The sequence below is a fragment of the Nannobrachium achirus genome, assembly GCF_963921795.1.
Source record: "Nannobrachium achirus genome assembly, chromosome: 21".
In the NCBI taxonomy this organism is placed as follows: Eukaryota; Metazoa; Chordata; class Actinopteri; order Myctophiformes; family Myctophidae; genus Nannobrachium; species Nannobrachium achirus.
Window position 1 is genome coordinate 21540205 of NC_137828.1, and position 24987 is coordinate 21565191.

The 24987-nt window shown below is 42.3% G+C and overlaps 2 protein-coding genes across 2 annotated transcripts; both read left to right on the forward strand.

Moving 5' to 3' along the window:
- The first annotated feature begins 646 nt into the window (after nt 1–646).
- pdia4 (protein disulfide isomerase family A, member 4) lies at nt 647–19236 on the forward strand. Its single transcript, XM_080752056.1, has 10 exons — nt 647–877; nt 3278–3473; nt 5469–5674; nt 8888–9026; nt 11168–11373; nt 12257–12415; nt 12585–12736; nt 14123–14279; nt 16937–17170; nt 18224–19236. Exons 1-10 carry the CDS (start codon nt 802–804, stop codon nt 18637–18639), a joined length of 1941 nt encoding a protein of 646 aa, XP_080608182.1. The 5' UTR covers nt 647–801; the 3' UTR covers nt 18640–19236.
- A 3384-nt stretch (nt 19237–22620) lies between these two features.
- LOC308306638 (putative lipid scramblase CLPTM1) lies at nt 22621–24507 on the forward strand (the record flags this gene model as incomplete). Its single annotated transcript, XM_080751679.1, has 1 exon — nt 22621–24507. One exon carries the CDS (start codon nt 22621–22623, stop codon nt 24505–24507), a length of 1887 nt encoding a protein of 628 aa, XP_080607805.1.
- Between the last annotated feature and the right edge of the window lie 480 nt (nt 24508–24987).

Here is a 24987-nt window from a genome sequence, read left to right on the forward strand (position 1 = left end):
TGCATGCATTGCCCCCACCCCTAAAGCGGGGGGTCTGGGGGTCCTCCCCCAGAAAGATTTTAACATAGTAGATGTAATTTCCTGTGTTCTGGTGAATTTTGGGAGTTTGATACAAAATCCAGGAGAAATCCAGGAGATTTGCCAATCCAGGAGACTCCCAGGAGAGGGGTTCAAAATCCAGGAGACTCCTGGGAAATCCAGGAGAGTTGACAGGCCTGTCTTTAGTTAGTTTGTAGATTTTTATATCCATTTCTGCCATTTGAAAACTTTTTTTGCCCCCCCCCCCCCTACATTGTATTCATTGGAAAACTTGTGAAATGTGACATTCTGCATTATAAGTGCTTTCTACTATCGGTACTTTAAGTACATTTTATGATACCAATACTTTTGTACTTTTACTCAAGTGCATTTTAATTCCAAACTTCGACTTGAGTGGCAGAGTATTTCTTCATTGCGGTATTGATACTTTGACACAAACTTTGTGAAGAATATTTTGTACTTTTTCCACCATTGTTCATTTAAGGAACGGCTCCCTATACTGCGAACCGGATCCCACCGTTCATATTCAAAGAGCCGTTCAAAAGTCTCAATTCGTTCGCGAACGTCCCAGGGAGGTCCCCTTCCTTATGAATCCTTCCTGAACTGAAGTGATCTCTCTTTAAACACACGAACACCACTCACTCACACACACACACACACATACAGTATTCTGCACTGATTGATCAGTATTTAAATGACACTGTTGATGATCTTTGATTAGTAGTATTCAGTATTAAGATCATTGAAGCTGCTATCATCATCATGAAGAAGGTTACACTGCTGCTCATTGTGCTGCTTGGTGTGGTGCATTTTGCAGCTCTCATCAGATGTGAAGATGGTGAGTCTATTGTTTAATCAATCATCAGTGTATGTATGCACATGCATATTGAAAGGATGCTGCTATAATAGCAGCATGCATGTTGTTGGTGTGTGTGTCTGTGTGTCTCAAACCTCTCCCTAAGTGCACACACCAAGCCTGCTATTTTGCTATTATGCTAGTCATGTTAGCAGTGGTGTAAACCAGGGGTCTTCAACGTTTTCAGGCCAAGGACCCCTTAGAGAGAGATGAAGCAGGGACCCCCACAACCTTTTCATAGATTCCATATAGTTTAATTGTTTGACAGCACAATCAGTGTATTTTGGATTCATGTCAATTTGTGTTTTCATATATTAAACCACTTGAACTGTCAACTGTCAATACTTAATAAAGTTGACCTTTCACTCTGTACTTAATCTGCTCTTTTTCCCCCCTACACCAAACCTCTTTGACAAAAATAGCCGATCTACAAGCTCGTAGATCTGCTATTTTTTGCAAAAGTTCTCCGAATATGGACACTAGGGTTCAAGTGGTTAATATAATGAAAGGAGAAAAAAGGTTTCTATGATTTGGAGGACCCCCTAGTAACTCTGAGGACCCCCAGTTGAAGACTCTTGGTGTAAAGAGTTTACTGGAGTATTTCCAATTTCCAGTACTTTTACTTCTACTCCACTACATCTCAGAGGCAAATATTGTACTTTTACTCCAATTATTTGACAACTTTAGTTATTTAATTTGTAGATTATTATTACAAAACATACATTAACCACTTCAGCCCCTATATAAATTTTGGCCACTTGAAAATAGCCTATCTACAAGCTCACAATGCCTAGCGATGCGACGCATTGTGAGCTTGTAGATCTGCCATTTTCATATGTATTGTAACAGAGTATTATTTTCTACATTGCCGTATTGATATTTTTACTTACTGTAAGTAAAAAAAAATAGTACTTTTTCCACCACTGCTTGTTAACATGCTAACCAGGCAATAACTAAAGCCCGTATCATAGTCGGGTCCGCGGTGGAAGGCTTTACACCGCGGTGTAGTCTTTTCGAGTCTTTTTGAGTCATGAAACTACAACGTTACATCATTTCTCACGGTGGAGAGCTTTCCACCGTGAGTCCCAACACATCTCTCTGTTTTTACTATCAGACAGGCAGGCTCTACACCCCGTTCACTGATTGGTCGACCTGAACCGGTCTAGACCGGGGTAAAGGACTTCACCGTGGGCCGTGACTATGATGGCCTGCACTTATTTTCTGACTTGAGGTGGAAAGCTTTCCACCTCAAATTTGCGGTGGATAGGTCTCCACCGTAGACTCTGATACGGGCTTAACAGTGCTGTGGCCCACATTGATGTTCATGTGCACAGTGCACACTTACTGTTAGGAGGGCTACTGTAATGACTTAAATTAACTCTGAGACCATGTTTGATTGCTAAAACAGTTACATGTAATTATTCAAGAGAGTGCAAATGGGCGAGGAACAAGTCCATTTGGTTACATCTGTAGGTATAGATGTTGTGAAACTGATCAAAAGAGACATTCTTGTGTGCTCTCTAGTGTGGTTTGCAGCATTCTGACCATCCGTGGCCATTTCCCTACATTTACTACAGCAGTGGTTGTCAACCTTTTCAGCCCGCGAACCCCAAAATAATCATGTTTTAACGGTTCTATTGTGAAATTAGCAGATCTACATGCTTCACAGCGCCACAGATCACTTTCAACCCAGAGTCAAAACCAACAAAGGGTCAAACTCGTTCTTCTGCTATACCACCAAAATGTGGAAAGCCTTACCGAAGGCCATAAAGGAGTGTGGATCACTAGCATCCTTTAAAATTGCCCTGAAAAACCACTTACAGGCAGCAGCCGTTCGCAACTGGTAAAGAAACAAACCTAGCCCAGCCCTACCCTCCCCTGCCCCTTCTTTGTATATACTTTCTGTTTGTTTAGACTTACTGTTTTCCTTTTTTATTGTTCTTTCATTTTATTTTATTTACATATCTACTGCATAGTACTGCTTGGTCTTTTCATGGATCTCCTTTTAGTAGACCTTGTACCAGTGAACTGTACCGTCATGAAACTGTACCTTTTCCTATGCAAACTTCTAATAAAGTCTTCAATCAATCAATCAATCAGTCACAACGCCTCACGTTGCGAGGCGTTTTGAGCATGTAGATCTGCTATTTTCACAATTTCAGCCCCTAATATTTGGCAATTTGGCCAATGTTTAATTTTTCATTTTAGAGGTATTAAAAAGTCCTTAAATTGTCTCTTTAGAAATGTGCATAAAACTCTCTATACACTTAAACGTTATGTTGGTTTGTTTACTGTTGATTGAGAAAACAATGTGTCACATTAAGCTAATCATCTGGGGACCCCCCAAAATAACTTGGGGACCCCCCCCCTGTCGTGTGTCAGGATTTGCAGAGGAAGGTGACGAAACCGATGACGACAGTGATGATGAAGAGGATTTTGACGATGACGGCGACGATAGTGACGATGAAGATAGTACTGAGGTGAAGGAGGAGAATGGAGTGCTGGTTTTTACTGATGGCAACTTTGAGACTTTCATGGAGGGCAAGGACACAGTGCTAGTTGAGTTCTACGCTCCCTGGTGAGTTGGTTCATCTTCCCTTTATCTTGAGAAAATGGATTAAAACAGGTTTCTTCAATGTTTTCAGGCCAAGGACCCCTTAGTTGAGAGAGAGATGAAGCAGGGACTCCCACAACCTGTTAATAGATGCCATATAGTTTCATCTTTTGACAGCACAATCATCAGTGTATTTTAGATCCATGTCAATTTGTGTTTTCAGATTAACCACTTGAGCCGTCATTACCTAATAAACCTGACCTTTTACTCTGTACTTAGTCTGCTCTTTTTTCCCCCTCTACACCAAACCTCTTTGCCGAAAATAGCCGATCTACAAGCTCACAACGCCTCGCGCTTCGAGGCGTTGTGAGCTTGTAGATCGGCTAAAGTTCTCAGAATATGGACACTAGGGTTCAAGTTGTTAATATAAAAAGATTTGGAGGACCCCCTGTAGTAACTCTGAGGACCCCCTAGGGGTCCCAGACCCCCTGTTGAAGACCCCTGGCTTAAAACCTTTGTCTGTTTGAGTTTATGCTCTTTTGGTCTGTGAATCTGTTTTTATTGGGGCTGAGAATGGAATCACTTTCCCCCTGGCAACCCGAAATTCTTTGAAAAATCAACAAGCTCGCAACACAGCTTGTAGAACTTCTATTTTTGCCAGACCCATGAAATGGGTAGGCCTACATAAGCAAATGTCTGTCGGTCCGGGTTTTCTATATAAAGGGTATATATGATGATGACATGATGATGACATGCCTACAAAAGGCATGATGTCATAAATGATGATGACAGACAGGGGGTCTGGCACAACCAGGTTGACCTGGTCTAGTTTTAATAACCAAAGTATGATGACTTACGAGGTAAAAAAAAACCAAATCCAAATTTGAACTACTACTAAATCACTGAGACTGCAATGAGTGAGAGGGGAAATGAAGTTAAACAGTGATTTTATTTTGGTTAGTTTTTTTTTTAATGTTATTAATTACTTTTTACGAAAACACCTTTCTTTAAACAACAAAGAACATTTTGTGAATCAGTTTAAATTGCAATATTCTATAAAATAATAGGATTTAGATTTACAGTATTTGTCCGTAATCCTCATTGCCTCCACTTTCTATCTTTAATCGGTAGCACTGGACTATCACAAATGGTTCATCATCTCTTTTGTTGTTTTATAATTGATTTATTTCTTAAGTTCTATATTAAACTGCTAAATTGTGCATTTACAGATCAATCTAAAAAAAAACATATATATTGTGGAAAAGTTCATTATTTTCTGTAATTTTTTTTGGTTATAATTTAGACGCAACCACTCAAAACAAGGATTTATAGTACAGAAGTTTCCGCAATCAGTGATGATTTGGGGTGTTATGGCATCTCATGCTTTTTTTATTCAATTTATTTAGATGCAAATGCAAAACACGAGCCTGCTCATCGGGAGCAGTTAGGAGGTTCAGTGTCTTGCTTAAAGGACGACTTTGCCACTTTTCAACCTATTTTCATATAATCAAGTAATGTTCATAATAAAATGGCAAAAAATAAATAAAAAATACTCGGTCCAAGTTGTGACATCATCGTTTGACATTTATTTTTAAACAATATTCTTGAAAAAATATTTAGATTTTTATTATTGCGAGAACAATGGCTTCCACTTTAACATTGCAACGTTTTAAGAATTGAAAGCCTGCATTTTCTATTCGCTTGGATTCTCCATCGATGATGTCACAAGACGATGGGTTTCTGACCTGCCCACAGCCCTCCTCTGAAACACCAGAGACCAAGTAGAAAACAATGATGCTATTTTATCATGAACATTAGTGAGGAGGACAAATTGTATGAAGATTGGTTGAAAAGTGTGTGAAGTCGTCCACACTTCAACACAAAGCCAGGAACCTTCTGATTCCAAGGCGGCTGCAGCTCTACCTCCAGGGCCATTGAAGCAAATCAGTGTTCTCTTCCAGCGTGATCCCTGACATTTGTTAACACACATGTTTTCTCTTCTGTTCCCTTCCCTCCTAGGTGTGGTCACTGCAAGCAGTTTGCCCCCGAGTATGAGAAGATCGCTGCGATTCTGAAGGAGAACGACCCAGCCATACCTGTGGCCAAGGTGGACGTCACCAAGGCCAGTGATCTGGGGAAGAGGTTTGAGATCCAGGGATATCCCACCATCAAGATCCTGAAGAAGGGAGAGCCGGTGGACTATGATGGAGACAGGACAGAGAAGGGTAGGGGAGCTGCCTAGGCCTGTCAAATTATTACATAATCATCTAATCGCAATTATTTGACATAATCGCAATTATTTTGTCATAATCGTGATAATCGTTTCCATGTTGACAAGTTCATATATTTTCAAACATTTTCAAAAATAGTGGAAATAGCAGATCTACAAGCTCACAACGATGCAACGTGTTGTGAGCTTGTAGATCGGCTTGTGAGCTTGTAGATCGGCTACTGTACTTAACTTTTTTGTAAACATCTTCACAGTATGTTCTATGTGCAACAGGTTAGTAGTATATTCAACTTCACAGTATACATTTATGTGAAGTAGGTTCACAAGGAGGCCAATCTCAAGGGCAGTGCAGTTCCTGCCTGAACACCATTTAGCGAGTTGAAATGCAAACTACAAGGAAGGTGTGTGTGTGTGTGTGTGTGTGTGTGTGTGTGTGTGTGTGTGTGTGTGTGTGTGTGTGTGTGTGTGTGTGTGTGTGTGTGTGTGTGTGTGTGTGTGTGTGTGTGTGTGTGTGTGTGTGTGTGTGTGTGTGTGTGTGTGTGTGTGTGTGTGTGTGTGTGTGTGTGTGTGTGTGTGTGTGTGTGTGTGTGGAAGGAACACTTTGTGGTTATTGGTGCGAGGATGGTAAAGTCTGCAAAATGTTACTTTCTGCAACACAGGATGCATTCAATGCAACCAAGACAGATCTGTCTCGGTAGCACGGCTGTACATCATATTCAACTCACTGAATATGACTGCATGGTTATTAAGTGTGCCTATGCATAGCATGGGGACACTTATTGTTCTTGCTCATATTTATATATTTATTTAAGTCTGTCCATGCAATTCCCCAAAAGTTTGGCACGCTACTCCTCCCACAGTTTTTGCACCACACACTCGCGGCATATGTCAAATCGACCGGCTTACGCGGGAATCGTGTGCTATTAAGTTGCTAAGAGAAAGGTTCTATAGTTTAATTGATATTAATTTATTAGTGCATTAATTTCTCCCCATTGACTTATAATGGGAATCGCAAAACTCACATTCATTTATTTTTCTCTCGCAAACCATAGGGGCTACAGTTTCAAGACTTGGTGAGGAGGTTCATAATGATTTCAAGGATTAAATGAAAAATAATAGTGTCATTTGGCCTCATGGTGGTGCTATAACAGCCCAGTTTACGTTTTGGCCTGTAACTGTTGAACCGTAGGTCGGAAAATGAAAATTATTTTTTCCCTGGATTCCTTGGGTCATGACGCATCTCCCCATATAGGCCACGCCCATTTGCGTATGGGTAGATTTTCCGCCATCTTGAATTTTCTCCAAAACACACTTTTTGCTCCTTTTCCTACATATTTTCTTCAAATGTCTCAAAAACCGGTACACATGATCTATGAAGCCACGCGATAAACATAGTCAAAGGATATTTCGATAGTCCATACCGTTCGTTCGTAACGCGCTTCCAAAGTTAGCGGGAGGGGCCCGTTTGGCAAAAAATTGCCCTAACTCACAAACAAAAGGTTGAGTCGACACTAAATTTCAACCACAGGTTGCGGGTGGCATACTCAACAGATCCCCAAAAGCATTTCCACTTCGACCCCTAGGGGGCGTCACAAACATGCGAAACGTAAACATATTACTTAGCCAAAATCTCTGGACTTTGAGCTTTAACTCAAAAAACACCATAATAGTTCTGTTCAATATTACAATGGGAATCCATTAAGAATGTCTTACTCTACCTCTGATAACATCTTTGTAAGATTTTACTGTACAAAAGTGGAGTAATATAGCTTTAAAGTCACAACAAAAACACATTATTTAGAAGGTGGAGTAATATAGCTTTAAAGTCACTACAAAAACATGGGACTTAGTCAAAATCTCTGGACTTTGAGATTTAACTGAAAAAACACCATAATAGTTCTGTTCACTATTACAACGACAATCCCCTAAGAACGTCCTACTGTACCTCTGATAACGGGAGGGGCCCGTTTCGCAAACAATAGCCATAACTAACAAACAAAAGGTCGGGTCAACACCGAATTTCACCCAAAGGTCGGGGGTGGCATACTCTACGTATCCCGTAAAGCATTTCCACTTAAACCCGTAGGGGGCGTCACAAGCGCGCGAAACGTAACCCTTTTGGGCCAAAACGCGTTTTTCACGGGGAACGACCCTCTCACAACGAAACGCAGACGACTCGGCGGATGGTCTCACGGTCCGAACCGCTGCACGAGGTCGCGCATTTAGCGAACTGCACTGCAGGCACACTTGTCAAAATTGACTCTGTCAATTCTAGTTCTCTTTATCCTACCGTTATGTTATCGCTAAAGGACAACTTTGGTTCATATTTTAGATTGTAATTAGAGAAAAGATAAGATGAGTGTTAAAATGTTTTCATGTACTGCTTTCTATTGTTTTAGCCATTTTAATGATGTTGTTTTCAGTGTTTGGGGGTATGCGTACAAGTGGCTAAATATGTATGTTTAGACACAAAAAGCCCATTACCAAGATGCACTGCAAATTTTCATGGGCAGATCTGACTTATGGGAGCTAGTAGTGTTACTGTAAATCGTAATAAATCTCCGGCTTATTGTGTCTAAAAAGACACATTTAGCCACATGTACGCATGCCCCCACCCACTAAAATCTAAAACATTTTAACATTCATCTTTTCTTTTCTCTAATTTCAATCTAAAATATGAACCCTTGTTGTAAAAAAACAAAGTTGTCCTTTAAAATGTAAACCACAGATTGATTTCAAAAGCCTTGTCCCCTAGTTATGCTAAATTCCTGTGACTTATTAACCATGTCGTGTGGTCTTTAGACAACATTGAGTCAGTTATTCTGATAACAGATTGACTTTGGAGAAAATGTAAACAAACATGAAATCTAAAAATAGATGGTCTGTGTTTATGAAGGACAGAAAGAAAGAATGGGAGAACAAAAAGTCCTTTACTGCATCAAATGTCATCAACAAATAAAAGCTGGTCAAACATTGGCTAAAACCGATCTACATGCTTGCGAGGCGTTGTGAGCATGTAGATCGGCTATTTTCACAATTTCGGCCTCTAGAGGTATTAAAGTCCATCTAGTCTTGTGTCCATCTAGTTTCTCTTTATCACCAGTGTTAATGTGAGAACTGCCTGTCTGTTGCAGCCATTATGGCTCTTGTGTCCATCTAGTTTCCCACATTAACCATTGTTAATGTGACAACTGCCTGTCTGTTGCAGCCATTGTGGCTCGGGTCAAAGAGGTGGCTCATCCAGACTGGAAGCCCCCTCCTGAGGCCACGCTGGTTCTAACCAAGGACAACTTTGATGAGACCGTCAACAACGCTGACATCATCCTGGTGGAGTTCTACGCCCCATGGTCAGTCCCCCTCTATTCAAACACTCTCCAACGGCTCTACAATTAGCAGCAGTGCTACGGATAGGGCTGTCACCATATGACATTTTACCATGACGATTAATTGTCACTCAAATAATTGGCGATTAACGATTTAATTGCGTGTTTGTCGTTGATAATTACATTTCTGTTTGGCTTTTAGGCTTTGAAGTTGCATATGGTAGATATGACACATAACCTAAATATACAAAGAAATTACTGACATATTTGACAACTTTATACTTAAAAAAGAAAATTGATAGTGGAAATAGCCGATCTACAAGCTCACAACGCGTATTTCCACTATTTTTTACATGGAAACGATTATGACGATTATGAAAAATAATCACGATTATGTCAAATAATCACGATTAGACGATTATGTAATAATTGTGACAGCCCTAGCTACGGAATGAAATGCAATGACCATTTAGGCCTGGAATTATGAAAAATAGCAGATATACAAGCTCACAGCGTGCTCCGAGCTTGTAGATAGCCGTATTTTGCAAGTCTTTGAATATATCTTTTTTAAAAGTGAACATTTGTAATTCAAATATTTGCTTCTGGGTGGTCCCTGCCCTGGAACAACATATTTTGAGATCGGTGGTCCGTGGCCAAATGCATGTAATTTTGGAGGCCTTGACATGAAAGAGTTCGAGAACCACTGGTCAAAAATATTCAAAGACTTGCACAAATGTTCACGATTAAAACATAAATAGCAGATCTACAAGCTCGCAGCGTGGCACTCTGTGCATAAAATAATGGTTAAAGTGGTTAAAATCTAACACAGATTTGCGTTCCCGATCTAAATGGCTTAAAGCTGCAAGCCATATCTATCACAATATCGATTGTTGCTCCATGCCTAATTAGTAACTTTATAGATCTGCTTTTAACAACAAGTAGGTCGGGAGTGGCTTATTGTCGGTATCAGCCGGTAACACGCGGGAGTCTGTCCCCGTTATAATGCGCTAGACCCCTGGGAGATGGACTGCTGAGGTGGAGCGCCACACCTACCATCAGCTCCCAGTACTTGCCGCACGACTTGCCAAGCCGTGCTACTCATACGCTGAGTTGGCGGTGCCCGGAATCGAACCTATGACCTTGCGGTGCAAAGGCGAGAGCTCTACCGACTGAGCTACCCGGGCCTTTTAAAGTTGCCAATTTGCTAGAGAGAATCAGTAAATAATAGTCCTTGTCTGCCGGACATCAGGAACAAATCACAATGGGCTTCACAGTACAGCTAATACAGAATAATCAATCCCTAATCACCTTAATTAACTCCTTTTTTTTCCATATTTTAACTGGTGACCCTGATAACCTCCCCTGATAACCCTCCACCCTGATAAGTACTTTGGGAATTGTAGAAGTTGAGCATTTAGTTTTAACTCGGTTCCATAGATAAATATTGTGAAAATAGCAGATCTACAAATAGCAGAGCTACACACTCACAATGCCAACGCCAGCTTGTAGATCGGCTATTTTCACAATATTTTCCTCTTTCTTATATTATTCAAAGATTTGTACAATGTTTTGACAATTTATTTTATTTTATTCTTTATTGCTTTTAATGCAGTAATGGTCTTGTTGTTTGCTTTTTTCTTTTTAAGTTTAGTTTAGTTTTAAACAGGTCTGAAAAGATACAGAACCACTGACCTAACTCTATGTAGGGGTGGGTGACATGGTGATAAATATCGTTGAGACGATACAATGTCTCCACGATATTCCTTTTCAGAGATATTGTATGTATCGTGATACAATGAGGAATCCATATAAAATATCCTGTTGATTTGTTAACACAGAGATTCATTGCAGAATTCATTTAAAGCTGCATTTTGGTCTAAATCAGTAGTTCTCAAACTTTAAAATGCCAAGGTCTCCCCTTAACTCTGACAGTATACAAATGAAACTAAATGGACCCGTAAGGGTCCATTTAGTTTCATTAGTATACTGACAGAGTTACATACTTGTAAGGGTCAATTTAGACCTCCAAAAAGTAACCCAGAGAGTCCCTGGACCCCACTTCGAGGACCACTGGTCTAAATGGTCTGTTAGAAAAATATTGTGATATTGTATTTTTCCATATCGCCCACCCCTAACGCTGTGTAACTTGTGAATCCTCGTACCAGGTGTGGACACTGCAAGAAGCTGGCTCCAGAGTACGAGAATGCGGCGCAGGAGCTGAGCAAGCGCTCTCCGCCCATCCCCCTGGCCAAGGTGGACGCCACTGTGGAGGGCGAGGTCGCCACGCGCTTCGAGGTCTCCGGCTACCCCACGCTCAAGATCTTCAGGAGGGGCAAGATGTTCGACTACAACGGGCCCAGAGAGAAGTTTGGTAGGTCTCCCTCTGTAGGGTATTAGAGATGGCTGTTTCATTGTACCTGAAGGACCACATCGCCCTTTTTCAACCCATCTTCATGTAAATGGTCCTCAGTAATGTTCATAATATGGTCCTGTTAATGTTGAACTATTATGGAATGCAAGTCATTTTCCCTTCATGCAGTACCTCATGGCAACCAGTAGGTGTCCCACCTGACCACAGGATGTTAATGTCTCAATACTCAATAGACTAGCAGGTTGACCACCACCAACCACTGCAGTCATGTTGTTTTATGAACATACCCCTCATACAGATTGGTTAATACAATTTTTATGTGGCTGTTATTCAAACAAAATATAGGTATAAAGACTACAAACTAAAGCTATAGTGTGTGCCAGCGGCTACGTCATTGTAGTCCTTAGCGGCCATTTCTTGGGTCAAAACGCAGGTGTTTCAATTGTTTGATTGCATAGAACTAATGCTATAGTCTAATCAGAACACCTGTGTAAGGCTGTGTTTACCCAAGAAATGGCCGCTCTTAGAACTACATTTGGCACACCCTATACAAACTATGACAGGGCAAGAATATAGATTATAGTCCTTAAATGATCCTTTTGCAATTCCCTTTTTATTAATTCCCTGGTGTGTATATATATACCTCTTCAGACTCCACATAAGCCCATAGCACTTACCCTCAATGACCATACATGAAAGATAGATAGCATTCTTAGGTTTTATATAAACTGATTAGGTGCTTGGTATACCTTCATTATTTTTTCTAGATTGATATTTCTATGCAATTGATGTATTGATGTTGATGAATTGTTGTATTACCTTGCTTATTGTAAGTCGCTCTGGATTAAGAGCGTCTGCTAAATGCCTAAACTGTAAACTGCAGGTATCGTGGAGTACATGAGCGAGCAGGCCGGCCCTCCCTCCAAGCCAGTCCAGGCGGTCAAGCAGGTGCAGGAGATGATGAAGGACGGCGACGACGCTGTCATAGTGGGCGTGTTCTCCAGCGAGCAGGACGAAGCCTACGAGATCTACATGGAAGCCTGTGAGCAAAACTCTATGACTCAGTTGACATTTGCCTGGCGTTGCTCAGACTAATTCCTCACTGCGTCTCGTATATTACCACCACCAGGGGGGTGGTGTGGTGTTGCGGTCTGGTGTTGACATACCTTCCGGTATTGTCCTTAGTGTTGTTCGTTGTCTCTGTCTGGCAGGTAACAACCTGCGAGAGGACTTCCAGTTCCTCCACACCTTCAGCTCTGACGTGGCCAAGATGCTGAAGGCCTCGCCTGGGCAGGTCGTCATGGTCCAGCCTGAAAAGTTCCGCTCCAAATATGAGCCGGCGTCCCACACGTTTACTGTCGAGGTTTGTTTTTGGCTCATCGCTAGCATGTTGAGCTGTCCGTTGTCAGTTTCTACACAAGTGTAAAATAGAAAGGAGACCTATAGATAGGGGTGGGTGATATGGTGATAATTATCGTTGAGACAATACAATGTCTCCACGATATGCCTTTTCAGAGATATCTTATATATCGTGATACAATGAGTGAGCCTTACAAAAAAATCCTGTTGAATTGTTAATACAGAGATTCATTGCCGAATTCATTTAAATCTGCATTTTGGTCTAAATCAGTAGTTTTCAAACTTTACAATGTCAAGGTCTCCCCTTAACTCTGACAGAATACAAATGAAACCAAATGGACCCGTAAGAGTCCATTTGTATACTCTGACAGAATACAAATGAAACCAAATGGGACCTGTAAGAGTCCATTTGTATACTGTCAGAGTTACATACTTGAAGGGTCAATTTAGACCTCCCAAAAGGAACCTTTTTGTTACCTGGCTTGTAGTTGTACTGTTAAGTAATTTGAAAAATAGCCACAAAAACCAACAAGAAAAATAATCATGATAAGATTGTGGAAAATATCGTGATATTGTATTTCGGGAGTCAAAACCTTGACATGGCATACTGTATTTGAGGGGGGAATTCCAACCTAGTTTTTCTTTCTTTTGTGGTCTATGCCAGGGGTTTTCAAAGTGGGTGACGGGGCACCCTGGGGTGCCGCGACGGCATAAATTGATAATATTTTGAATTTATTTGGACACTTGAAAAAATATTTAGTATAATTTTAAACTTGGAAGTACAAAGTTATTTTCAGTCTGTTCTAACCAAAATGGCTATTATCTCAACGTTTTCCTCGCAACATAATCACTAAAATATCATCACTGTCGGGCAGAAACCTTGTATTTCCAAGTTACAAGACCGTCGCACAAAACTAGTGAAAACAGCCGATCTACAAGCTTGTAGATCTGCTGTTTTCACTAGTTTAGTACATTTTATAGATGATAAATACTAGGCAACGAGGTCTTATGCACACCTGATAGGCTTAGAGACGGGTGCGTAGGCAGGGTTCAATGTATACTTTCAATCATGCACCAGTAGCACATATGACCCGCACACCATCTTACACTTAGCCAAAACACTCCTTTTTATTTAATAATAATGCAACGTTTCGGTCAACGACCTTCTTCAGGCATATCTTCTTCAGGCATATCTCCAGATATCTCCAGATATGCATGATTGAAAATAGATGATAAATACAAAACGAACGGTTTCCACCCGACAACGACGATATGCTATAAATATAAGGTGCTGGAAGTGAAAATTATAATGTAGGGGTGCCTCGGATTAAAACAAATATTTATGGGGTGCCCTGAGACAAAAAAGTTTGCTAACCCCTGGTCTATGCAGGAGTCCACAGCGGTGTCAGAGGTGCAGGACTTCTTCCAGAAGAACATCCTACCTCTGGTGGGCCACAGGAGGCAGAGCAACGATGAAAAGCGATACACCAAGAGACCGCTGGTGGTCGTGTACTATGGCGTGGACTTCAGCTTTGACTTCAAGAAAGGTGAGTTGAACCTTAAAAATATGCTTTTCCGTTCGCCACCATATTCGCACAGTTGCCATTTTGTCGACCATCATTATTTTGAGGGCGCTACTAAATTAGTACTGCAGGTTTCACAAAACCCTATTCTATATACTGTACAGTATACGGTATGTTATAATTTGAACACCAGTAAGATCGGCCTGATGGTGGCGCTAAATGGGACAGATCCATGTTGATGACATGATTGTAGACATACTGGCCCTCATTTATCAACGTGGTGCAGATCAAATTTAGGCAAGTGTCGGCATTTATCATTTCAACGTGACTTTGACGTTGGCGTAGGGTAGGATCAAATCTCACGTCAGGTTCTGAGGTGGTGTAGGATTCATCTTACACCTCGTATTCCATTGTAGACATGCGGAGCAGCATTGTCTAACTATCTGACTCATGTATCCACTCCAAAATGTATATTTAACAAATAATCCCTGTGAAAATATAACCTTTTATAAAAGCATATATAGGCTATCATGAACATGCACGCCGATTTTATTTCCAAGTTACAATGACAAGCAATTAAAATCTAGCGATATGGAAGCAACTAACACAAGTGCTTTAACAGTCATTCAGATAAAATTGCCGATCTGGCTCAGAAGAAGCATATAGGTCAGGATACGACTGCTTATGCGAGACTCAAGCATTTTGAGGAGTCGGAAGCGGAGCGGCGCGGCACTGCTTCTTTTCATGGACCGTGAGGTATCCAACTTATTATACAAGTGTGTCCTATATGGAGTTATGTATTAAGGATAAAACTGGACGCTCCAAACCTTCAGATTATGACTGCCTCCTTGTCAGTATCTCTCAGTAACATCGCAACGCATGCACGGCAGCCCGTGGTATATGGGGAATATATGATTTTGCTTTATTTATTTTTTTGTAACCACTCAAACGCGCACTGCGCCGTAGCCGATATTGGGTTAAATTAATACATTCCATTCGTGACAATGACTGGTGTGGTGTCACTCATGTAGGCTGCAAGCTTACTATACAAAATAAATGGTAATAATGGTTCCACAGTGAACCAAAATGCTGCTGGGCTTGGTGGTGTGTGCTTGCATCTGTCCGTGGTCTGTGTGGGACGCGGACATGGGAGTGAAAATCTGGGCGTTTCGAGAACAATTAAGGGCGTGTTAAATTTCAGCCTGCGCATTTATCAACGCTGAGATCAAATGTACGCCAGGTGTGTCTATTTAGGACGTGTTCGTAAATGCCACTTGAACGTTGGCCTATGCAACATTTGGGGGGAAAAATACACAGTTTTTTACACTCCATTGATACATGAGGGCCACTGTGTAGTGTGTAACCATTTGCGTGATTTTAGGGCAAAATTTGTAGGAGCAGTCAAGGAGTGTGTGTGCAAAGTTTAGAATGGATAGGGGCAACGGTGGCGGAGATATGAGTAGGGCAAAAGTGTGACGTGACGTGACGTGACGTGACGTGACGTGACAGACAGACGGACTGACGGACAGTGATTCTCAACCTTTTGAATTTCAAGGACCCCCAGTTTGATATGCCATATAGCTCCATTTGATATACATTTATCTCTGGGACCGTAATCTACAGTACCTTTCCAACCCTTGATGCTGAGTGCCAAACAGTGAGGCATTGGGTCCCATTTTGAGTCTTTGCTATGGCATGGCTGGGGATCAAACCCTGAACTCCCAATCTTAGGGCATATACTCGCAATGTCACTGAGCTTATTTAAAAAACGTATAATCCTTTAAATCTGAGAGTTAGACACTCTCCGTGTTACAGACCAGAAAGGTCTGGTGGTCCCTGGACCCAACGTGTATAACGAGTGTACAAGGCCATTACAGTATAATGAATTAATATAAGACAGAAGAGATTGTTTTTGGTGCACCAGATACACACAGATCTCCCATTACTATTCATGGTGAACAGATCAACCAGGTATGTTCGTATACATGCCTCGGAGTAGTAATAGACCATCTTTTGTCATGGAAAGATCAGATTGAATCTGTGTGTAAGAAAACAAAGCAAAGAATCTACTTCCTTCGCTGTTTACGATCATTTGGTGCTAGTAGACAGATTCTTCTTATGCTTTTCCACTTGACTTCTGTCATTATGAGTGTTCTTCAGTACTGTAGTACCACCTGGTATGGATGCTTGTCTGCACCCCTAAAGCCACAACTGCTGCAACAACTGAACATTTGTTCAAAGATCGTTCACTTCAGAGGCTATATAATACGACTACGTATGATAACAGCATTCTAAGGTTGGCAAGAAATATTACCTCTAATAGTAGCCATGTGTTGCATAGAGAATATATGTTGCTGCCTTCAGGAAGGAGATACAGTGTTCCAGAATACAATAAGGTCAGACTAAAAAGGTCCTTTGTCCATCAGTCGACTTTAAGGCTTAATCAGGAGTTTGGCCATAGGTCGGCTTAGCGGTGGACATTGCTCTTGTCTATATTATCCTTATGTATGTAAACCTGTCTTGTTTTTGTTCCCTTGTGTCAAATGTTTGTATTATGTTTTGCATACATGGCTGCTGTGTCGCAAGACAAATTTCAGTGTGAACTGACAATAAAGCACTATATCATAATTTATCATATCATATCATATCAATTCAATCATATTCTCATGTTGAATTCATAGCGACTCAGTACTGGAGGGCCAAGGTGCTAGAGGTGGCCAACGACTTCCCAGAATACACGTTTGCCATCGCTGACGAGGAAGACTACGCAGACGAGCTGAAGAGCCTGGGGCTGGGTGACAGCGGCGAGGACGTCAACGTGGGGATTCTTGGACAGGAAGGGAAGAAGTATGCCATGGAACCCGAGGAAGTCGACTCCGACGTGCTCAGGGACTTTGTTATGGCCTTCAAGAAAGGTGTGTTCTAGAAGTCTTGTTTTAAACTAAAAACTACACACATTTCAGATATGGACAGTAGGACCAAAATGCATGTTTTAACCACTTAAGCCTGATAATTCTTTTTCGTACGATGAATAGCGAAAATGGCTGATCTACACGATTGCGCCGCGTGACATCGTGGAGCGCTGTGAGCTTGTAGATCTGTTAATGAAAAATGTCACCTATAATAACATGGTCAAAAAAGGGACTCCACATCATGAACCCTAGTGTCTCTATTCTGGGAATGTCATAATAGGCAAACATTCAGCCAAAATGGCCAATCTCCAAGTTCATAACCGTAAAAGCTTGTAGATGGGCTATTTCTGGTGACGAGATTTAGTGTAGAGGGGGGAAAAGGAGGGTCCCAAGCAGGCCTGTAATTTCATCATTTTAGGGACAAGGCCGCTTGGCCTTTGGTGTTGTCCATTTTTTGAGGGCACAAAGGCCAAGTGCCAGAGCAGGAAGGCCATCAAATAAAACAAGATTTTAGTCCATTGAAATAATTAACTGAATTTAAGGGTTCAATTTAATATGTAGAATATCTGCTGTGAAATAAATAAATGGGTGTTCAGCCCTGCACAAATCAAAGGATTTGTGCAGGGCCGGATTGGTTTAAAAATGGGGACTCAACAAAATACACTGTGACATGGTGTTTACATGACAAGAAAGAGACACTGGTGTCTACATATTGACAAGAAAGAGACAGAGGAGAAAGTGGTACAGTCAGCTGGGGCATTAAGGGCACTGTGGCCTCAGGACATGCCATTTTTAGGAGGGGCACAAGGCCAAACTCATGGCCTCCCTGAAATTCCTGCCCTGGTCCCAAGTACAAGTATAGACCACTGGGGGAGCCCGGTCAACTAAGTAGATAGTGGATAGTGGATAAGTAATGCAACATCTTTTTGAGACTGAAACACAAGATAAACAAGTTTCTCTTGGGTAAACAAATGCCAGTTTGCATCACCTCTCCTTATTATTCTCACTATTCACCTAAATATATACTGTACATGTCTCTGTCTCTCCTTGCCACAGGCAAACTCGGTCCCATCATCAAGTCCCAGCCTGTGCCTAAGAGCAACAAGGGACCAGTGAAGGTGGTGGTAGGTAAGACCTTCAATGACATAGTCATGGACACCAAGAAGGACGTCCTGATCGAGTTCTACGCCCCCTGGTGTGGCCACTGTAAGAAGCTAGAGCCAGACTACCTGGCTCTGGGCAAGAAGTACAAAGCTGAGAAAAACATTGTCATCGCCAAGATGGACGCCACGGCGAACGACATTCCGCACGACGCCTACAAATCCGAGGGCTTCCCCACCATATACTTTGCGCCCAGCAACGGCAAGCAGAGCCCGATCAAATTTGAGGGCGGCGACAGAACGATAGAGGCATTTAGCACGTTCTTGGAAAAGCACACCACGAAGCTGTCACAGAAGAAAGAGGAACTTTGAGAATGAACGTCTCACAAAGTAGCTAAGAACTGTTCTCATGCTTAGTGCAGTGTCGTCTGGGAGGCTGGCGAGCCCTTTTGGAAGGGAGCGGGGGATAAAAGTGTTACTGAATTACTGTCATTACAGTGTTGAATCATTATTGTTTCTGGTCTTACCAAGAGATTCTGCATTCTTTCATTTCTAAAAGCATGTTGGCACTATGTTTGAGATTTCTAAGTCTTTTTAAATAAAATGTAAAAAAAAAAAAGAAAAAAACCTATGGTGTTTGGTGTTGTTACAAGGTAGAGTCAGCATGGAAGCTTTTAGCATAATAAAATTGTCAGACTCATTACACAGCTTGTAATCACCACCACCAAATTATGTCAGCATTACTTCCATCAAATGTGTTAAGAGTTGATGGTATATAACAACATAGTGTTTTCAGTTTGCAAAGATTTTTCTTTTTTTTCTTTTTTTCTTTTTGCTATTTTAGCAGAAATTAATTTTCCTTAAGTTTCGAGTATCGGGTTCCCAGAACTCTGGGATCGTACCGGTAACCGGTCACTTCGCCAAAAATCCAACTCGCCAAATTTTCCAGGCTCATTGGGCAGGCTTGTCAATGCTCCTGGATTCGCCAGGATGATTGGCAATTACATCTATGTTAAATATTTTCTGGGGGAGGACCCCCAGATGATAAGTCATTATTAGCACGCGGCGGGCTAACTCTGGCTCATTTACATTGAAGTGAAAACTGACATGTCCATTAATGAGCACGGTCCCTGTCAAATAAACAGATCTTAACTCTTATTAAGGATGTCTTACTTTGCTTCCATCATCAAATTTGTACACCTACATTTGGCATTTTAAGGCTGAAATTGTACCCATGCTAGTAAATCAAGCCTGATAAAAGTATCAAACATGCACAGAATTCAACAGAACACAGGAAAATATATATCTGTTAAGAAGTTTTGGGGGAGGACCACCAGACCCCTGTTGGGGAGTTCCGTGCACCCCCTAAAAATAAATCTCCTGGATTCTCCTGGACTGACAGTCCAATGTTGACAACCCTGCTCATTGGCGAGGTGTCCTAGCAAGTTGATTTGGCAAGTTGGATTTTTGGCGAAGTGACTGGTATTCATAGTACCACCCCGGAGAAGGGCTCATTAGGTTCTGATAGCCAAGCCGTATCCTATGGAAACTCATTCATAACCTGTGAACTTAGTTCTTGTAGTCAAAAATAACTATTCCTATTATACAGGGGCCATTGTGGTGGATATTTTTGTAAAAACTACTTTACATACAGACGATAATATTACCAAAAACATAAAGAGAGAGTCCTGAATGACCACAACAGGTCTGTAACAATGAGTGTACAAATCAGTGGTATGGGGGTCCTTGAAAAAAATTAAACATTTTTGATAACCACTAGTACTATTGGTAGTGTAGCACCCATCCAGGGACTTCTGCAGGGTGGGTGTCAGGGTCCAGCTTTCGCAGCCATACAGGAGGACAGACTCCACAGTGGCGTGGAATAGGCTCAGCTTTATGTGTCGGGGGAGATTCGAGCACCAAGCTCTTGACATGCCGTTCAGGGCCCTCCACGCTACTGCCTTCCTGACCTTAAGCTTAAGCATTCCTAAGACAAAAATGTGATTATAGTAAATTTACCCCCACTGATTCCGGATGGGGACCCATTTGGGTAAATGTTATTGAACTCAAGTCTCCATGGCGTGAGTAATCAATAGAGAAAAAAGTCATTTTGGCTGTGAACTACTCTTTAAAGACCAGACGCCAGTTCTTCAGGCACATGGGGCTCTTGAACCTAGAAAGAAGTCCATCTCTGACCGTTTCTGACCTTGAACCGCAAACCCCAGATCTAGTCATGTATGTTGTGACTGAAACATCTTCTCACGTCTGCCTCACTAAATTATCTCACATTTTTGTCTGTTACATCTAAGGATAACGAACCCCTTGTTATCGTTAGTTTGGATGTTGACCTTTTGGATGTGAACCACATATTTGTTTGGATGTATAAAATCGCACCGGTGCGAAGTGAGCGGTGTAAACACGACACACACGTGCATATCTCCTTGTATGGGCCGTTCTGTACGTGACGTCAGTTACATTATGTGTAAGAGGAGCATGGATCTCCATACAAGGAGACAGGGGTGTCTCACCAAATTCTGGGCCCTGGGTACAAGGATTCACTGCAGGCCCCCCATGAATGTTCTTCATAGGGGGAGGGCGTTTAACCCATTTAGACTTGGAATGCATTATTAAGTGTTATTTTGTGCTTTAACTATTGAGAAATAGCAGATATTTTTTAGAAAAATCATGAACATTTGTACAAGTCTTTGAATATTTCAAATCCTTTTAAGGGTTAGGGTTAGTTGTTTCTATGTCAGTGGTGCTCAAACTTTTTTTTCATGTGAAGGACCCCAAAATGATATGTATTTGGCCACGGACCCCCATCTCAAAATATTTAGTTCCAGGGACCCCCCAGAAGCAAAGAAATACATATATTCAAAGATTTACACACATTTTCACGAATAGCAGATCTACAAGCTCGCAGCGCAGCACTCGGTGCTGTGCTATGAGCTTGTATATCTGCTATTTTTCAATAGCTAAAGTATGAAATAATTACAGGACAACTTTGTTTTTTTACAACAAGGGTTCATATTTTAGATTGTAATTAGAGAAAAGAAAAAGTGAGTGTTAAAATGTTTTCATTTGCTTTGTTCTAATGTTTTATCGCGTTTACCATGCTAAAATGTGGGGCATGCGTACGCATGGGGGCATGCGTACAAGTGGCTAAATATGTCTTTTTAGACACAATAAGCCAGCAGTTTCTTTATTGCAATTTACTGTAACACTTCTAGCCCCCATAAGTCACATCCAACCATGAAAGGTTTCTTTGGGAATGGGCTTATTCTGTGTAAAATGACATATTTAGCCACTTGTACGCATGCCTCCAACCACTGAAATAAGAATCTCTAAAACAATAGAAAGAAGAAAATGAAATAATTTTAACACTCATCTTTTATATTATTTAATTACAATCTATAAAATATGAACCCTTGTTGTAAAAAACTAAAGTTGTCCTTTAAGGCCCCTCCACCGTGGGCCCTAGTAACTCAGTCCCACTTTCCCCCCCTTGTGACGCCCCTGAGCACGGATCTCCATACATGGAGATCTGTACTAATACATGCCGTACTAATACAGGCAGAGTGAAATGTAGGAGCGGTTTGCAATTGCACCGCTCAAAAATGGACTTGACATTCGCTTGAAAATGGATAAAGGAATCAATAGACCCAACTCCCTTAGAGATCCATATAACAATTTATTTCATAATAACACACAGTGGTATCAGTCAGATCTACCTATGTACTGTATATTTATACAATTATTAAGAATTTTGATAATATCTCACTAATGCACATAATATGGAACAAATTCGATCTACTCACTCTGTGTCTCATTGGTGGGCTATGGACAGTTCAGAAACCTGCCTACCAATAACATCATCGATGGGGATTCCAAGATAAAAGAAACTAAAGCCAGCCATGCAAACTATGGAAATCTGACCTTTCTACCTTCACATTACACAGTGATATCATATTATCCATTAAAGTTCAACTTTGAAAAGCTGTGTTTCACGCAGACTGTGACACAGTGACGAATGCAGTTAGGATGTGGATACTCTATGCCAACATTTTTCATGATCTTTTCAAAAACAAACTCATTGCTGTGCTGTTTGTGAATGAAGGACTCTGGGTCTATGGACACCGATGTGTCCATTGAATTCAGAGTGTTTAGAGGCCAGCCTGAAGCCATATCAGAATCCCATATTTGGGCTAATTTTGATGACATGTGGAACTCCATATTTGGGCAGAACGTGTCATTTGTTTGTGATGCATGCATTACGTCCACATGTCCTGACATACAGTATAAATGCACCGTACAAGTCAACGAGCCTGTGTGGGCTACTGAGAGACGAGCAAGATGGAACCACAGGGAAGGAAACCAACCCAAGCCATTGTGAGAAACGGTGAGGTAAATGGAAGTGTTGCAGCAGCAGCCGATGGCCTAGCTGTGCAGGGCGATGCTGGAAACGGACAACAGCAGCAGCAGCAGCAAGCAACCACTGCATGGCAGGTCATCAAAACTATCGTACTCATATGGGCAATGTTTAACTTGCTCCTCAAACGATCATCCACTCCATCCACCCCGGCGGTAGCCCCAGGGCCTCCCAGCCTCAATCTCTTCGACCCGGGCACCCTCATGGACATGTATGTCTATATGTCCCCGGACGAGGTCTTCTCTGACTTCAACAACAAAGAGTCCCTCTTCTGGTTGCAAAGAGACCTGGTCTATGGAGACTGGGACTCCGGGAAGAACGGGGACGGCTGCTATGAACGCTACCGGGAGATTGACATGCCAGAGACAATGCAGAACAACGGCTCTCTTTACATGCACGTCTATTTCACCAAAGGTGGATTCCAACCGGACCCCGAACAGGAGGGCTTGTATGATGGACGGGCAACCGTGCACGCATCAAGAATGATGAACAAATACAAGCGGCAAAAGAAAATTCTGAAGACCAAGAATCTGCTCACAGGAGAGACGGAAGCGGATCCCGAAATGATGAAGCGGGCGGAGAGCCACGGTCCTGTCGAGACCATCTCTCACTGGCACCCCAACCTCACCATCAACATGGTGGACGACGAAAAACAGTGGAAGAAGGGAGCTGTCCCACCACCGCTTGACCGACATATCAGGTTTGAGGAAGAGACCGGAAAGTACTACCCCATCGTGTACTTCAATGATTTCTGGAACCTCCAGAAGGACCACTATCCCATCAACGGCACCTTGACGTCTCTGCCGCTGCGCCTCACCTACTGCCCCGTGGCCATGTGGCGCTGGCAGCTGTACGATGGTATGACCAGCCGCTCGTCGTGGAGCGTCGTCGGCATGGAACTATCCGAACAGTCAGACGAGGAGCAGGACTCCATCAAGGTGGCCCTGTTGGAGACCAACGCCTACCTCCTGGGACTGACCGTTGTCGTCTCCATCGCACACAGCTTCTTTGAGTTCCTGGCCTTCAAGAACGACATCCAGTTCTGGAACAGCCGCCAGTCTCTGGAAGGCCTGTCGGTGCGCTCCATCGTGGTGGGTGTGTTCCAGTCGCTGGTGGTGCTGCTCTACATCCTGGACAACGAGACCAACGTCATGGTCCAGGTCAGCGTCTTCATCGGCCTCCTCATAGATGCCTGGAAGATCACCAAGGTCATGGACGTGAAGCTGGACAGGGAGAACAAGATCGCGGGGATAGTTCCACGGCTGGTGTTCAAAGACAAGTCCACGTATGCTCAGTCCCCGACAAAGACCTATGATGACATGGCCTTCAAGTACCTGTCGTGGTTGCTGTACCCTCTGTTCTGCTGCTATGGGGTCTACACTTTGCTCTATGTAGAGCAGAGAGGCTGGTACTCATGGGTACTCGATATGCTCTATAGCTTCATGTTGACCTTTGGTTTCATTACATTGACACCGCAGCTGTTCATCAACTACAAGATGAAGTCGGTGGCTCACCTCCCATGGAGGATGCTCACCTACAAGGCACTCAACACTTTCATCGATGACCTCTTTGCCTTTGTCATCAAGACTCCCATGATGTACAGGATAGGATGCCTCAGAGACGACGTGGTGTTCTTTGTCTACGTGTACCAGTGGTGGATCTACGGGGTCGATCCCAACAGGATCAACGAGTTTGGCACCAGTGGAGTAGACCCTTCCAAGGACAACAGAGCACAGGGAGAGACTGCTACCACCGCCCCTGCAGCCATCACGGACAAAGCAGAAGGAGAAAAGAGTAAGAAGAAAGATTAACAAAGACCACACACCCTATCTATCTCCCCTGCCCACGCTCCTGGAGGCAAAGAGGATTTGTGGAAAACATTTGTTTTCCAGGGAAATTGGGCACTGCTACAGTTGAAATACCCTTTTGTGAGGGGCACGGTGGCGCAGTTGTTGGCGCTGTCGCCTCACAGCTTGAAGGTCCTAGGTTCGATTCCCGCCGGGGCACGCTGTGGGCGCTGGGGGTGTGTTTCCTCCTCCGCGTCGTCAGTGCCCAGACCCTAGGTAGGCTCCCCAGGCGTGGCAGAGGGAGAGCAGAAAGCAGGACTACAGCTTAGGAAATTGGCACTGAGTGAAAAAATGGGTTACAAAATCGTAGGATAAAAATTATTACAATAATAATAATAAAAAAAAATTGAATTCTCCCTCTAAATTCTGTGTGTGCCTGTGTGGATCTGCAGGGAATCATTCAATGTAGACACATCATACAATCGTATGTCTAATCCCCACTCC